Here is a 15,802-nt window from a genome sequence, read left to right as displayed (position 1 = left end):
TATTGTATATAAAACATTCAAGCAGCATATGAAATAAACAACACAATGTAGTCTTTGAATATATAATTGTTTTCTCATTTATTAAATATTTATATTTTTAATTGGTACATTTGTCGTTGGCTGACTTTTCTCTAGGAGAAAAATGCATGCTTAGTTTAAGCTCTCTCTTTTGTATAAACTACAATATGTATATGTGTATATTCGACATTCAACTCTAAAAATATAAAGGTATATATATATATATATATATAAATATAGATATGTATGTGCATGTATTGGCTTTATATTGTAAATTTACTTGTATAATGTCATCGGAGCAAAAAGGCAAAGTTATACAGAAGTATCAAAAAAAAAAAAATAATATAATTATCATAATAATAATAGTATAATTATTTGTAAAACTGTAGCTGCAGTTTCCAGGTTAGTTTTCAGCTAGCATTAGAGTCTGTTAGCAGGCCACAAATAAACACATACACAATAAATTATATACATTTATGCATAAATAAAATACATAATACATGTAAATGCTAAAAATTAGTATAATAATTTCATTTAATACAAAATGTATGAATAATTAAACCATTTTAAAAAGTAAACAACAATTTGGGTCGGCCCTTTCACAAAATTGTACATTCCTGACAGCCTGGCACTTTCGTTTTTTGTATATGGTATATATTTAAATATATAAATATTTATATGATTTGATATATGGTAGACACGGTGTTGTCAGAGCTGGCGTGAGATTCGTGATTGTGATCAGGATGTCCGCGAGTGTTCTTACTGCAGCATCAGAGCGTTCAGATTGCGCTGCAGTATCGTATCCTTCACTGAATTAAACACTACATTGATGTTGCGTGTGTCTATGGCAGTGGTAAAATGATGATAGATCCGACTGGTGCTACTGCTTCGGCGCACACTCATGAACATTTGCAGCATAAAGTTCTGGACGTCCAGAAGCGAATGCGGATTGCCATTAAACTGTGGATAATACCAGCGTATATCAGTCTCTGGATTGCGTACTTTTTGCTCAAGCAAATCAGTTTTGTTTAGAAACAATATTATTGAAATGCCTTTGAACGTGTTGTTGTTCACGATCGTATCGAAAATATTTTTGGATTCTTCCAAACGATTGGTTTTCCTAAAAATAATCAAAGTACATATAAAACCTCTCTCTCTTTATTGTTTATCTCATTAAGGAACTCACCTGTCTTCGGCAAGCACCTGATCGAATTCCGAACTGGACACTAGGAATATAATAGAAGTGACAGAGGTATCAAAGCATCTCGTCCACTTTTGACGTTGCGTGCGCTGACCGCCCACATCGACAAACACAAATGGAATGTTCTGCAATAAAAATGCATTTGTTGTTAATACTAAATCGCTGAGACAAGAGCATACTCTATGCAGCTTACCTGTACTTTGACACAAAACTCGTAAACACCTTTGGTTGCTTTGCGACAGTGCAGTATATCTTTGTGGGTGGGCACATAATCCGGTTTCGCTAGCCGCTCGATTTCGTCTAGAAAATAGCTGACCGAATCGCTCTGCGAGGTATAAAAATAACAATAACAATGTTTGTTTTCTGTGTCAATAAACGTTTGATTAACTGAGGGTATAAGCTTTAACAATGAATGCACAGATTGTTAAAATAATCGAAAGAATTCAATGTACACATATACATTAATTTGTATATATAATGTAATGCTCTTTATACATATTTCTATCAATTCACAAAATAGCTGACCGAGTTATTTGTAAGGGGAAACGCTAAAAGATGTTGTTTATTTTCATTTCATCAAACATTTAAATGAATTTTGTTATTATTTATTAATTAACTTTGGAGCAACGAAAAAAATCTGTGTAAGACAACCAAAAATATCCATGTCAACATGGCGTGGGACTAAATTAATACACTTTATTTACGAAAAGTAAATGAGAGCTTTCAAACTTCTGTTTCAGTATTTAATAGTCTAAGATCGACGGAGCCGGAAAGACGCCACATCTACCCCAGCTCGGGTGTTTATGCGCGAGTGTATACAAATTCCTCTTCCTTTCTGCTACAGAAATTTGCAACGACTTTATACGACCCTTTCTAGTGGGAACATCGGTGCATTGCTTATGAAACTAAGATAATTATGGGTTTATTGGACCGCTTACAATTTGGAACTCGCGTCGTCGTTCGTAGGCGCGCCTTATACCACGATCCTGCCATAGGCGCCTTATAAGCGGTGCGCATTCTACGAATCTAGCTGCCTCTATTGCATTGCATTCCATTAATTTTGCGGCGTGGGCATCCTGCTCGCGTCCATCACTGCCCCAAGATATGTCCAGCTTTTCGCGCGCATCGAGAAGGACTTGCATACCTGCATAAGAAATGGATTCATTGAAATTTAGACAAAATAAACAAGAATTGTTTCAGCCAATACCTCGTATAACATTTTGGTATATCACATGTTGGTATTCGCACAGTAGCTCAGGTTCAAAGTTGACGCCGTGTATGATGCGCATCTGTTTGAGGAAGGTGGATTTGCCAGACTCGCCAGCGCCCAGGAGCAGCAGCTTTACCTAAATGTTTGAGTCACGGTTAGTAAATCGATTTATCTGACTGCTTACTCTAATACAATGGTACGTGCGAAATTGAAACCTTGACCGATAAAAAACACGCACAAGAAACAACAGTCAGCAGCGGCAGCACAAAGAAGTTGTTAATTGAATGCCTTTTGTGTGAATAAGACTTTTTGTAATGATTGCTTAAATGATGCAACAATAAAAACCCAGAGCCCAGCCCAATAACAACAACAACGAAAAGTGAAAATTCGTCTGTCGTTTCATTTGTTTGCCTGGGCGGCCCATGCGGGCGACACAACCGGATGAATGAAGTATGTGTGTGCTTGTGTGCTTGTATTTGTGCGTGTGGGTCCGGTCCAAGCAAATTAATAGTAATTACTTAATTAAACGGAATGTAGAAGCTTTATAGCTCCAAAAACTGTCTTACCTGCCGCCGAAACGTGTGCTTCTCTTTCTCCAAAAACCGATCAATCTCTTTGGATTTGTAGCGTTGCTCTAGCTCTTCGGGCGTGCTGCGCAGCCGCACCAGATAGGTGAGAAAGTTGCCGCAGCAACGCATACAGGCGAATTGTGATGTTTGCAGGCGGCTGCCCTGGCGTCGCAGCCGTTCCGCCCCATCTGATATCAGTCCGCCGGGGCCAGCAGATGTCCCTCTTCCGCTAGCCGTCTGCTGGTGCTCCTCCATAAGGTGCGTCAGCGTCCCGGTGCGTGTATCGTTGTTGCTGTTGTTGTTGCTGCTGCTTGTAATGCCGCCGCCGACGCTGCTGTTATGTGTTAACGTGGTCAACGTTATTCTGGACATGGTTGCGACTGCGACGACAGCCAACGCCTGACGTGCGCACTTTCTACACAGGCACACACACACGCTCACGCACTAACACACACAGCACGCACACAGACGCGCGCGCCGTACGTTCAGTTGTTGATATTATTGTTGGTGTGTTTTTTGATTGCCTCGCGCTTGTATGGTACTGTTATTGTTCTTGTTGCACGCACGCTAAAATTAGCCTGGTCGCGGGGTTTATTGTTTTGGTCGATGTTTGGACGTCGTAGTTGCAGCCAAATCATATCTTGACCACAACATCAGCGCCGCGCTCTTCCTCTGTGTCTTTCTCTCCGCGGGCATTGCACACACACACTTTCGCACTCCGCTGGCACTACAACATCTGGTATTCGCGTCGATGACAAAGTGATGAATTTATTAATTACGCGTTGCCTTCTTTTTCTCGTATTGGCAAATTTTGTAAATAAATTCGCATTTTCACTCCCAAAAGACTGAATAGGGTTGTATTCACGATATCACACCATCGATATTCGTAATGCCTATCGATATCTATGGCGATAGTTTGCATGCGATGTGACAGGTCTTGAGCAACCCTGTTGCTATCGGCAGCTGTTTGTGTGCACACACTGTCATACTATCGTGCAGCTGTTTATTGTATTTTGCTTAGTCGCGGTGAAGTTGTCGTTTAGTGCTTTTCAGTCCAAGGTGAAATTTATTTGTTAACTATGATTATTAATACAAGCAAAGCATCTTTGCTGTGTGCCTCACGTCTACCAGGCGGTATTCAGTACCTAAAAAAGTACACAGGTAAGCTCCCTCAAACATTTATATTCCTAGAGGTCAGCAAGTTTAAATTGATTAAAATCGCTTTGCGGGGCAAGTTCACTGAGGCGATTGGTCTGCAGATAATAGGCAAACATACGCCAAAGTAGATTTAATTCAATTAACTCGCAGCATATATACACAAGGCTCGGTTGGATTTTGGACCCTGGTCGTCTGCCAAACTGCGCAATACTTTTGCATATTGTGTATTATAAATGTATGTATAAATAATGTGCTTTCTTTCATATAGCTATTCAACCCTTTCACACAAGTGCAAAGGCGCTGAACTGCGCGGCGCCAGCCCCCGCGCTGCCGCTGCCAAATAATGTAGACGCCGCGGAGACAACACGCTTTTCCCCGCAACGCACAAGGGACATTTCGGACAATATAATGGTCATGTCCCATGCACCCATCTCCATGATTGATATAACCACTGATAACAGCTTGAGTGTGTCGCAGGACGCTTCGTATGCGCAGGATCCACATATTCAATCCTATGATTGCTTTGGAGCCGTTAGCCTAAATAGTGTTATGCAGAGCAACGTGCCAACTCCGTTTGGCGGCATGCACAAGTTCTCGCACCTGAACATGCCCGGGGGCCAGTGGTCTCAAGAGTACAAGTTCACCTCGCAGAACATGCACAGCTCGCATTATCGGGCACTGCGCGACAGCACACGGGCTGATTGGGTGACCTACGATCAGAATGCTACGGTCGCCGGCAGCAGCCAAGGTGAGATAAGGCATCTGCTGACTTATGCTGGCACTTGTTGCACTTGGTAATCAAACCAAACCTGTTGCATGTCGGGCGCATGCGCTCTAGCTAACACGCATACGCATGTCCATATCATATGCATTGCTCGAATTCCGTAGGCTTCCGGCGATGCTACAGCACACAAGCAAAACCATCACCAGAGCCACCCTTGGTGCCACCAGCGGCACCCGAACCTGTAAAGCCACCTGTAGACGCCGAGCTACAGCCTGAGAAGTTGAGCAAGAAGGAGCAATTGAAAAAAGCCTTTAAGGAATACGGCGCAACCATTGTGGCATTCCACGTGGGTATCTCGTTGCTATCCCTGGGTGGCTTCTACGTGCTCGTCTCCAGGTAGGACAACTAATCAACTGCGCTCATCCACACGTAACCGTTCACAACAGAAATATCTAAAGCATTTCATCATCATTGATAACTTGCCCAACTAATTGGAGGTCCCTATTTTCTTTTAATTTTCTAGCGGAATAAACATGATGCCGGTTCTAGAATTCCTTGGAATTGAGTCCTCTGCAATTGCGGAAAAAATAGCTGTAGGCAGCACCTTTGTTACAGCGTATGCTGTTCACAAAGTGTTCGCTCCACTTCGGATAAGCATCACGCTGGGCGCCACACCATTCATTGTGCGCTTTTTGCGCTCCAAGGGATTCCTGAAAGCAAAAACCAAAAGCACCTAGTGCCAAATCAAAAAGCATATCTATTTTATATACCACTATAATCGCATATATCACACAGACACTTATACGTTTAAAGCTTAGCTGTGCATGCCAATACAATGTATTTACAAAGATTCGAAAGTTATTTGCCCTATAATCAAATATAAATTTTACGAGTTCTATTCAAAATGTATTAATTATTCATATTTTCGCATCGTCACATGTAATACACAAGTGTCTCGGCTTTATGCAAGAAAAAGTTCAGGGTGCCAAATATTAAATAATCTTGCTGGCAATGTACGATTAATTAAAAACAACTAAGAGTGCTCTAGACGGGACTGTCCCAATAGGAGGTTTCCTGAACCCAGCGTCGAGCTGCCGCTTGCTCATTACGGCATTAAAATATGTGTAGATAACACGCCCAAGACAATATAAACACCAAGATGAGTAACGTCCGCTCATTTGAATGGGTCGCGGAATTTCCAGCCTGGCTTTTCGCTCTTCAAACGACGCGCCAGTGGACTGGCCTTTCGCTCTTCAAACGACGCGCCAGTGGCTTTTCGCTCTCCAAAAGCCAGACGAACGAATGCCAGAGTTGCCAGCCTGCCTTCAGCAAAGCTGGTCGATGATGCTCTGCGTCGTACATTGAGTATTGGTTTTTTAGCTTTTACGATGTTGGTATTCAAATTCTCAGCATTATCTTAAATAAAAACATTCCAGTGTTTTTTTTTTTATATTTCAGTTGGTTTTACTGATTTTTTTGAGTTTTTTTCTTTAGCATATTTATAGAAAAAATATTTTCATTTCTTAAGTTTTCATTGCTAGACATTTTTCATTTGTTATTGGCTTAAGCTATGAATTGATTTTAAGTAAACAATAATTGTAATAATTATACAATTTAATAATTAAGACTTAACAGTTAGACAAAAAAGCTAATGGAAGAAACAAATTAACAATTTCCAAAATTTCCAATGCCCTTTTATACGTCTGCCAACTTATAATCCGTTCACTCCATCAACTCCTTTGATAGATTCCCCCATCCTACTGCAATTCTTTTACTTTCTATTTTCTACTACTCTTCTCTTTGTACGCATTTAAAGCCTAACAACTAATTGTAATTGTACGTGGTGTGAAAGCCGGCTTAGTAGCCATCGACGGCTTCCTCGTCGAGTTGGGCTTCCAACTTCTCCTCCTCTTTGGCTTTGCGGCGCTGTATCCAAGGCATAAAGGCCCACAGGGCAGAGCCGGCGAGCAGTGTCACGCCGAGCGCGTGGAAGAGCGGATTATAGTCCTGGACCGCCTCGGTCCAGTAATTGCACAGCGGTGGTCCTATCAACTGTAGAATACCATTGACAAACAGGCTGATGCCGTAGGACGAAGTCAGACGTTCCGTTCCCAGCATATCGGCCATGATGACAGCTGTGATACCCACATAAATGCCCGATGCGAGTCCGAAGAGGGCACACCAGAAGCACACGCCACCATAGCTGTAGGCGAATGGCAGCAGTGCCAGAGAAATGCCCGATACGGACAAGCCGCCCACAAAGTACCACGTCTTGGGTATGAAGCCCATGTCGGAAAGCGCTGAGCCGCCAATACGGCCGATCAGATCCGTTGTAGACACCACCGACAGCAGATACGCAGATAGGGACTTGTCAAATTGTCTAGCCAGGCCGAAGGCTGGCAGAAGGATGATGAAATTCGTGTAGCTGATGGCGTTCGTCGAGTTCGAGATAAGTATGACCAAATACATTGGATCCTTTAGCAGACTTAGGTCGAAAAATTTGCTGCGCTGGCTCTGCTGCGTTTTGCCTTCCGTCTCATTGGTGCCACCGGCATCCTGGGGTGTCGACTCGCCAGTCACAGCACCGCTGCCAGCCGAACGCAGCGATAAATGCGATGAGAACTCCTTGGGCTGAAAGGACAGCGTGCTGCCGTGATATGGCGTGCTAATATACAGGAAGCTGCTAGTGGACGGCGATCGCTTGGACAGGCGATTACGCGAGCTGTTCCTCATGGCCAGCTTGTTCGAACTGGAACGACCCTCTGGCACGGCATACAAAGATGACTGCGAGTTCAGTTGGCCAGGCGTGAATGTCTGATTGCGTTGTGGCAGTCGCACTGGCGTGCTGATCTTTCTGGCACGTGGTTGGAACTCATCACCGGGCTTGGCATAGCTCTGAACCACAGCGGCCGAAGCGCTGCGCACGAACTGCTGCTTGTCGTCGTCATCGTCCGGCAGATAAAGAGGCGATGGCGGCGAGTTGTAGGGCAATAGCTGCTTTTCGGCCATCGGCTCCTGATTGGGTGCCGTCTCGTCCACATTCTCGAATTTCATCACAATGCCAATGTCCTCCTCTTCGGGTATATCGTCCAGCGCCTGACGGGCGCGCGGCACACGCACCATATGCTGCTCCACAGGCTCATAGAACAAGGCACCGACCAATACGTTGAGCGTGACGCCACCCATGATCAAACAGGAACCGCGGTAGCCATAAGTCTCCAGCAACCAACGCAGCACGGGCGGCAATATAATCGATCCAATAGCACTGCCCGAGATGCAGAGGCCGTTGGCCAGTCCGCGCAGCTTAACAAAATACGATGTGACAATGTACACAGTGGGCGGAAAGGAGAGGCCAGCGCCAATACCCACGAGGACGCCATAGCTGGAACAGAGAGTAAATAGAGTATATTTAATATATATACATTATCTGCACTTTATGCGGATGACTTACCTGATATACAAATAGCCAACGGATGATGCCCAATAGGAAAGTATCATGCCCAGAGATGCGGAGATCGCACCAATCATAGTCACCGTGCGGTAGGAATACTTAACTGAGAGAATACTCGAAATAGGACCTGCAAAAGCAAAGAGACGTATTAAAAACAATCTGGAGATTGACAAACATATTAACTCCGCACTTACCTAGTGAACTGTAAAGGAAGTAGCATAATGCCGGTATCCAGGAGGCCTGCGTTTGTGTAGTTTCGAACGCCTGCAAGAACTCGATGAATAGCACACCGAAACTCTTGATGGTGCCGGGGATGAGTATGTTCGTCAGGCATGCGCCAAATAGAACTAACCAACCCCAACCTCCATCGGGCGGCACGAGGTCATATTCGCCGCTGTCATCCTTCTTGCTCAGCAGGCTAACTGAGGTTCACAAATACATAGAACGAAACAAAATATTGTGATAAGTGAGAAACACGATATTCAGCCAGAAATAACGTAGGCGCTTCCTTGGACACACGCTTCTTCCCTTAGCCCCACACTTTCCTAATTTACTCCGTTGTTTATTCTCCGATCTTAGTGAAAATTTTTAGAGCATTAATGCCGCATCCAGATATTTGTAAATACCGAAACCAAAGACCACAACTCTATGTTTTTATCTATGTATAATATATAATATATACTATATTTATATTTATATATTACTTTTATTTAATCGATCGATTAATGGGAATAGTTCTTATCTATTGACAGTGTTCGACTGGGAAATGTCTGACTGGAAGATGCCTTGCAAGAGACATTCAAAATTGACAAATTAGTTTTGGAATAAGTTCTGTGTTTTTTTTGTCGGACTCTTATATATAACACACAGGGCAAGACTTTCATAAATCCAAAATCAAGGTGAAAGTGCGTGTTTATACCCTGTACCCAATGAAAAGGGTATTATAGTTTTGTGTAAATGTATAAAGTGTATATATTATTGATCAGGACGGTCTCAGAAACCACAAGAGGTACAGACTTTAAATAATAAATATATTTATATATTCATTTACCACAATCAAAGCAAGTTACTTTTTTTTTTTCGTTAAAATTAGGTTTTGGGGCTTGGCAAATAGAGGCAATAATAAAAAAATGAAGAGCTAGATACACAACATTTCGTATGTAGGCTATCGTATATTACAGATAAGGAATATTTCGTACCTTCCCCTATTTCCCACAAATAATAAAGTTCTTTCCTAATTTTATCTACATTTTGAGAGAAGGGCGGGAATTCAAAAATCTTACCACGCTTGGGATCTCTTACAATCTTCAAAATAAACTCAATCCAAAATCATATTAATTTTTCTTTGAGACAATATCGTGAAGATACCGAAAACCTTTGGTGTCATACTAAATTATTATAAGCCTGTTGCAAACATCTTTCAAGTGTCCGGCGCTTTGGGTCTTTAAATTTAAAGCCAAAATAAGGCATATCTTATCTTTAGCCCGAACACTTTCACACTTTGGCCGGGCGGCCAGAACTCCATTAGGTGTCTGGACGCGAATGCGAATAGCTGATAGCGCCACATTTATAAGGCCGAAGCCGGCGAAACGTGCCACAACTACCAATGGGTCAACGATATGATAGAATACGAATTCGGGGCCTGATGTTATTTGCTATTTGTGTAGCGATTTGGGTTGTCAGCGTCCGGCAAATTATTAACTCAGATACGGACAATCTAAATGGGAGCAGTCGATGTGGATCGATCGCGGTGGGTGGTGCGTAATTCATTTAGTTATGTGGTTAGTTTGTATCAGATATGGACTAGACCTGGGTACAGCTTCGTGGGGTTTACCTAATCAAGCATTCGATTTATTTTTGCTAATTAGTCAGGTACAGACGTGACTGTACCAGTTGCGCTAAATGCAGTCTATTTGGGCTCAATATAATATTTACATATTGCTAATGCGTCATAGATTGCAATATATCATTCTAGAAATACAATAATATTGAACAACTACTGGTATATAATCCAAAGGGCTTATTATAATAGTTGATAGCGCCCCGACAAGTTGTTGACGTGATCGATTGAGGTTATGTGTCCATTAAATTGTTCTCAATCAATCAAAAATTAAAAATTCTACTTGCAATCGTCTATTGTCTATTATATCATTTAATAATTGTTTGTTTTTGTTTGTTGATCATGATTCATAGATTACTGACCTGTTTTCTCACTCTTTTCTTTTGTTGCTCCATTTATCTTATGCTCTTTGTTGTTTGCTTTATTTGCATTTGCATTTTGTGTACTTATAACTTTTTCCTTATGCATGGTCTGTAAGTAGAAGAGAAAGAGTGTGAAGGAAAAATAGTTTTGTTGTTATTGTTCTTGTTCAAGGGCAGGAAAAATCATTTCTATTTCGAATTAAACATTAACTTTTTGTTCTTACTGAATTATTTACGATTTAATATTTTACTGTGTGAGAATATTTATGTTTCATATGTAATAGAGAGAGAGAGAGAGAGAGAGAGAGAGAGAGAGATGGGCATGCTAAGAATAGAGAGAAAGGGATGAGATTTACAAATCGAGAACACATTTTTAAACATGAAATACACATAAATTAGAGATGAGCGCGTGTCCGTTTTTTTCCACACGATATTTTTATTTAATATATTCTTTTATGAATTACAAAATTATCACTTCAAGCAAATTTAATTATCTTATCCCAATGCTTTAATATAATTCATAAGTTTTCGTGAAATTGGGTTTAATTGCCAAAAATTCGTGTCACGGAAGAAAATTGAACACGCGCCCAACTTTCACACAAGAGCATATGTTATATGATTGATTTCTACATTTGGGACCAAGCATTTATTTATACACAAATTTATACATATGTATGCAATTTGTAGCCTGGCACAAACTTGTGGCTAGCTGAGCCGAACGTTTTGTTTATAGCCTCTAATCTCGGTTTATAGCTCTCCCGAAGTAATAGCACGCTAAATGGCATAACATGTTCCGTCATTAATAATTCCAGACGGAATTGGGAATCTGACGCCGACGCCCGTACCACGTCCCCAAAACTACTGATAATTGCAAGGGAACAAAATCCAATTCGACTATTATGTGGGTCGTGGGCCCGAGGCCTCGCTTTCATTTCGGCTGGGAAGGCCCGATCTCATCCCTTTGGATGCAAGAGCAGAGCGTAGAGTTCTCTTCATCTCGTTGATTTCCTCATCGGGCGGATGATTCATCCAATTGTGTCGAGGATCATACGAGACGCATTTAACATAATTTTTCCCACTTCTGTTATATATGTACATACATATGTATGTGTGCATGTATGCTTGTGGAAATTTATTTGTGTGTAAATATTTTGTGTTTTTTTTGCGTCGTTATTTGTCGTTAATGATGAGGCTTTTTCAGCTGGGGATCATGACGTCATTGTTGATAGAAATACGATTTCTCAGAATTAAAAACAAAACAAATAAGGCAAATTTCACAGTTATGGGGATTTTTTATGCGCTGCACATACCTAGGATCTCTTAATGGAAGTAGGAAGACAAGAATCTCTTTAATTAAATTGTGTCATAGTTTTAGGGTCTAGATAATAGTTATCTTATTGTTTATGTATATGAGCAAAACGGTATTTGTTTATTTTTTTGTGAATACACTTTATATTAAGTATAATGGAACCTCTGCTTGGAATTGAGAACAACGCAATCAGCGCGTTTATTGCCCCCAAGATTGAAGGTCGTTTCCTGGGCACTTATTAAACAGAATTTGCCTCAAAACAATGTTACACATTTAAATTCAATTGGCGCTTCAAATTGAAACGTATTGGCAACAATTACGTTCATATTCGTATGTATGTACATATGTATGTACATTCGTATATATTCTATGGAAACGAACACGAGGTCTCTATGTGTTTGTGGACGTGGACTGCGTTGTTGTTATGCCAGTTTGTCGATTGTGCCAGCGATGGGCGGCGTCACGCCCATTGGTCACCATGCTGATCATTTATCTGTGCTCAATTTATATGTATTGTTTAAACAACTTGGATTGTTGTTCTACATAACTGTTGAAAAAATAAACAGCAATTTAACAGACTTACAGTTAATAGCGACAAAATGTATAGTTCAACGTCGTTTACTATTACCACATATTGGACATATTTTCGTTTTTATTGTTACTGAAAATGTAACTTTTAAGCCTGGCTTTGATTTTCGATTATTTTCTCATTCGGCCTTCGGCAATCGATAATAGTTTTGCGTTTACAGCTGTCACTTAAATATTTATTAGGTACACACTGCTTTTTACGTGTCCGCCTTGTAATTTGAGCGAATCGGTAACCGGCCATAATTTATGTAGTAATAAATTAAACTTGTGAGACACAAAACAGCTGTGCTGTGGACTCATGTCAAATACGAGGGCGCACATTTATGAATTATTTAACCAGTCGAGAATTAGAGACAAGTTCGAAACTTTCACATCGTTTTTCAGAAAGTTGACCTTGGTCCAAAGCATTGGCAATGAGAAATGTTTTTATTATGCTTTATTCAATTGTTTCCGGCATATTGCGTTTCGGTTGAGATGAAGAGCGAAAGCGTTACGCTTCAATCACTTGTTGCTAATTGCTGATAAAAAATCTGTTTGCTATATTGTTGCCCTACTCACATATACATTTATAAATTGTTTACACACTTTATGACGTGTTCATTGGCAGCACTTTTGCTACGCAGTCAGTACAGAGAGCATCGCAAACCATTCGGAGCGCGTCAAAATAATGAAAAGCAGATAAGCTGACCAGCTGTCTACCCTACCGATGCACGCAGTACAAGATAACCGCATTTATGGCCAAACGTAGATACAGTATTTGTCTTCCCGTTTCTGAGTTGTCATACAAATTCCGAGAATGTTCATTAAATGCTGCTTACAGAGGAGGCATCAAGGCGTCGGGGGGTTTAACACTGTTGAGACAGGTCATTAGTGATAGCTGTGTTTCAGGTTAAATGCAGGTAGCGCGATTGTTGGACAAAGACGCAGACATGGCGACGACAATGAGTCGGCACTGCCTTTTGTCTACATTGTAAGTCAAATTAAATAAAAAAAAGTGCGTGGGAGAGAAAAGGAAATGCGCACTGCATGCAGCTTTTATCGATAACAGCGCAGTCAATTAACAACAAAAAACAGCAACGCCTGTCAAACACAATTATGTTTACATACAGTTGTTGAACAGTGCAATGGCCCCAGACCAGCTGCCCATATGCAGAACAATAAACAAAGCAGAAACCGAAGAAGAACAAGAACAAAAGATGTGACTTACTAAAAGAGGAGAAATGCAGTCAATGCGCCCTGAGATTAATGATTTATACTTCTTCTATCTGCCTCTCTCACTCAGGCCACCACTGCAAGCGTAACGGTTATGTGATCAATTGTTATCGATAACATATTTTGATTTCTTAAATCCGTTATCTTTGTGCGTAAACAACATCATATAACTAATACTCAAATTTATTACTTCAATGGTTTAAAGAAAATCATATTTTCAATCTGAACAAAGCAGCAAACAATGTGTATTTACCGGGTTCCAGATGTTTGCATAAGCAATGCTCGGCCGGCCTGACCGCGCCCCAAGTAAATATTAATCACTAGTAGCAAAAATATATTAGAGTGTGGCCTACATGTTAATGACTTTTGTACGTGCCAATGCGTCATAGTTGTATTGTTTATTAACAAATAACTGAGATATAGTCTGGGCGGCAATAATATATACGTCGTTGTATGTTGCATAGGGCGAAAACAACTCCACAAAATCTTAATAAACAGTCAACTCTTCCGGAATTTCGTCTGAATGTCTCATTTTCATCTCCTATTCTGTCTGCTGCGACTGACACTAACAACCAATTGGGTTGGAAGGCATAGGGTCAGATGGCAACATTGACCCAATTTACTCACTACTCACTTTAAGGCGCACGAAATAAGAGCAAACAAGTATTGAGATACGTATGTATGTATTTCTGTACGTGAATATATACACATACATACATACGTAGCAGGCGAGTAAAAAGAACACCAGCAAAAGAAACAACAAAGGCAAAACGGCCCCCACTAACACACTGACATTTATGCTGTTTATGCCAATGACGACGCGTCGACGTCAACGACAACACCAACGCGAACGCTACTGTTGCGCGCGTGTCGGGGCCTGCGTGCTTGAGACATGCAGTAACAGAGTAGTAAGAGCAGCGGCAGAAAAACGGTATGAGTGGTGGCGGTGGCTGGCTGACATTGACAATAACAACAACAGCATCAAGGAGGGTATGACTATCATACTATTTTCTTTGCATTATTAACACGGTATCGGTACCGTTGTTATCACGTCGTTTGACGCCCACAAAGTCAAAAACAGTGCAAAGCAAATGCAGCAAAAACAACAGCGCAAATTCAAAGCAAATCACAAAACAGTTCAAAAGCTTTTGTCATACTCTTGTGAGTTTGCTTTTTGTTCTGCTTCTTAATATATTTGTTGTTGTAGTTCATCGCCCTTGAATCGCTGGCTGCTGCTGCCAAAAGGGGCCGGGGCCTGTGTAAGGGGTTGGGGCTCAGGCAAGGTAATGTTTTTTTTTTTTATTTGCAGCTGCTGCTGCTGCCTGTCATCACAGGTTATTGTGCTTGTTGTTGGTTTTGTATGTGTGTATGCGTCAGCTGTTCGTCTTACATTTCAATCTCTGCTTTAACTTACCTTAAATTTAATTGTTTATCTATATAAATTCGTCCTGAGCAGGCGGGTCACATACAAAAACACACTTGCTCATACACCTTCACATACATACACACACACTAACGCACGTTTTTTGCACGTTTTATAATGAATAAGTTGTTTGTGTTTGTTATTGGATTTTGGCTGTTACATGACATCGGGTCAGTTTTGTTGCGATTTTTGAAATTAATTAATTTATGTAAATTAACTACACTATGTACACAATTATAGACGTATTTTGTTTGAAATATATACAAAAACAAAACGCGAAAAACGAAAGGTTCCCGTCGTCGTTCACGCGCACACCACCCACACGACGTGCCACACTCTCGGACGTGGAAAAACAAATGAACGCACGTCCGCTCGCGTTTCTTAGCAGAGCGCAGTTCCGTTAGTGAACGAACTAGTTACCCGGAACCGCTGCTAAATAGCGAAATGTTGAACGAAACGGAGCTTGCTTTCAATTTGTTAAATAAAAATAAAATTTAAAATCTATTTATATACGCCATTTAAATTGTTAGCAGTCTGTTTTCGATGATGAGGATTCCTATTAAAAAATTGCAACTAACAAAGTGCGCTTTAATAGTATCTTAAAAATATTATAGTTATTTAAAAAAAAAGGTTTTGTTCTACCATCTACCATGATTATTAAAATATTCGAATTTTTTGAGTGCGATAAAAGTATTTTAAAATCGTCAACTTTCAAATGAGTTTTTAAATTGTTAGCA

The 15,802-nt window shown here is 40.7% G+C and overlaps 3 protein-coding genes across 4 annotated transcripts; 1 reads left to right on the top strand and 2 right to left on the bottom strand.

The window, feature by feature from the left end:
- Positions 1–478: 478 nt before the first annotated feature.
- On the bottom strand, positions 479–3,867 carry cta (Guanine nucleotide-binding protein subunit alpha cta). Its single transcript, XM_064683045.1, has 6 exons — positions 2,996–3,867; positions 2,427–2,565; positions 2,158–2,363; positions 1,413–1,544; positions 1,205–1,344; positions 479–1,138 (listed from the first exon to the last, which is right to left on the bottom strand). The coding sequence occupies exons 1-6, from the start codon at positions 3,368–3,370 to the stop codon at positions 778–780; spliced, it is 1,353 nt and encodes a 450-aa protein (XP_064539115.1). The 5' UTR covers positions 3,371–3,867; the 3' UTR covers positions 479–777.
- Positions 3,868–3,998: 131 nt separating this feature from the next.
- Positions 3,999–5,775, top strand: LOC135428919 (uncharacterized). Of its 2 annotated transcripts, XM_064683047.1 has the most exons (4): positions 3,999–4,159; positions 4,425–4,904; positions 5,045–5,276; positions 5,404–5,775. In XM_064683047.1, the coding sequence occupies exons 1-4, from the start codon at positions 4,078–4,080 to the stop codon at positions 5,615–5,617; spliced, it is 1,008 nt and encodes a 335-aa protein (XP_064539117.1). In that variant the 5' UTR covers positions 3,999–4,077; the 3' UTR covers positions 5,618–5,775. The 2 variants fall into 2 exon arrangements, with proteins under 2 accessions (XP_064539117.1, XP_064539118.1); XM_064683048.1 differs by lacking the exon at positions 5,045–5,276 and having other exon boundaries at positions 5,404–5,547.
- Positions 5,776–6,395: 620 nt separating this feature from the next.
- On the bottom strand, positions 6,396–15,422 carry hrm (hermes). The gene is made up of 5 exons (XM_064683042.1): positions 15,057–15,422; positions 10,534–10,642; positions 8,526–8,753; positions 8,332–8,458; positions 6,396–8,262 (listed from the first exon to the last, which is right to left on the bottom strand). The coding sequence occupies exons 2-5, from the start codon at positions 10,637–10,639 to the stop codon at positions 6,738–6,740; spliced, it is 1,986 nt and encodes a 661-aa protein (XP_064539112.1). The 5' UTR covers positions 10,640–10,642; positions 15,057–15,422; the 3' UTR covers positions 6,396–6,737.
- Between the last annotated feature and the right edge of the window lie 380 nt (positions 15,423–15,802).

Source organism: Drosophila montana, unplaced genomic scaffold (genome assembly GCF_035044405.1).
Source record: "Drosophila montana isolate Dmon_TW-CO22-7 unplaced genomic scaffold, ASM3504440v1 contig_2581_1, whole genome shotgun sequence".
Taxonomy (NCBI): Eukaryota; Metazoa; Arthropoda; class Insecta; order Diptera; family Drosophilidae; genus Drosophila; species Drosophila montana.
The sequence above is the reverse complement of the archived record's forward strand: the minus strand, read 5'-3'. Positions and strand labels throughout refer to the sequence as shown.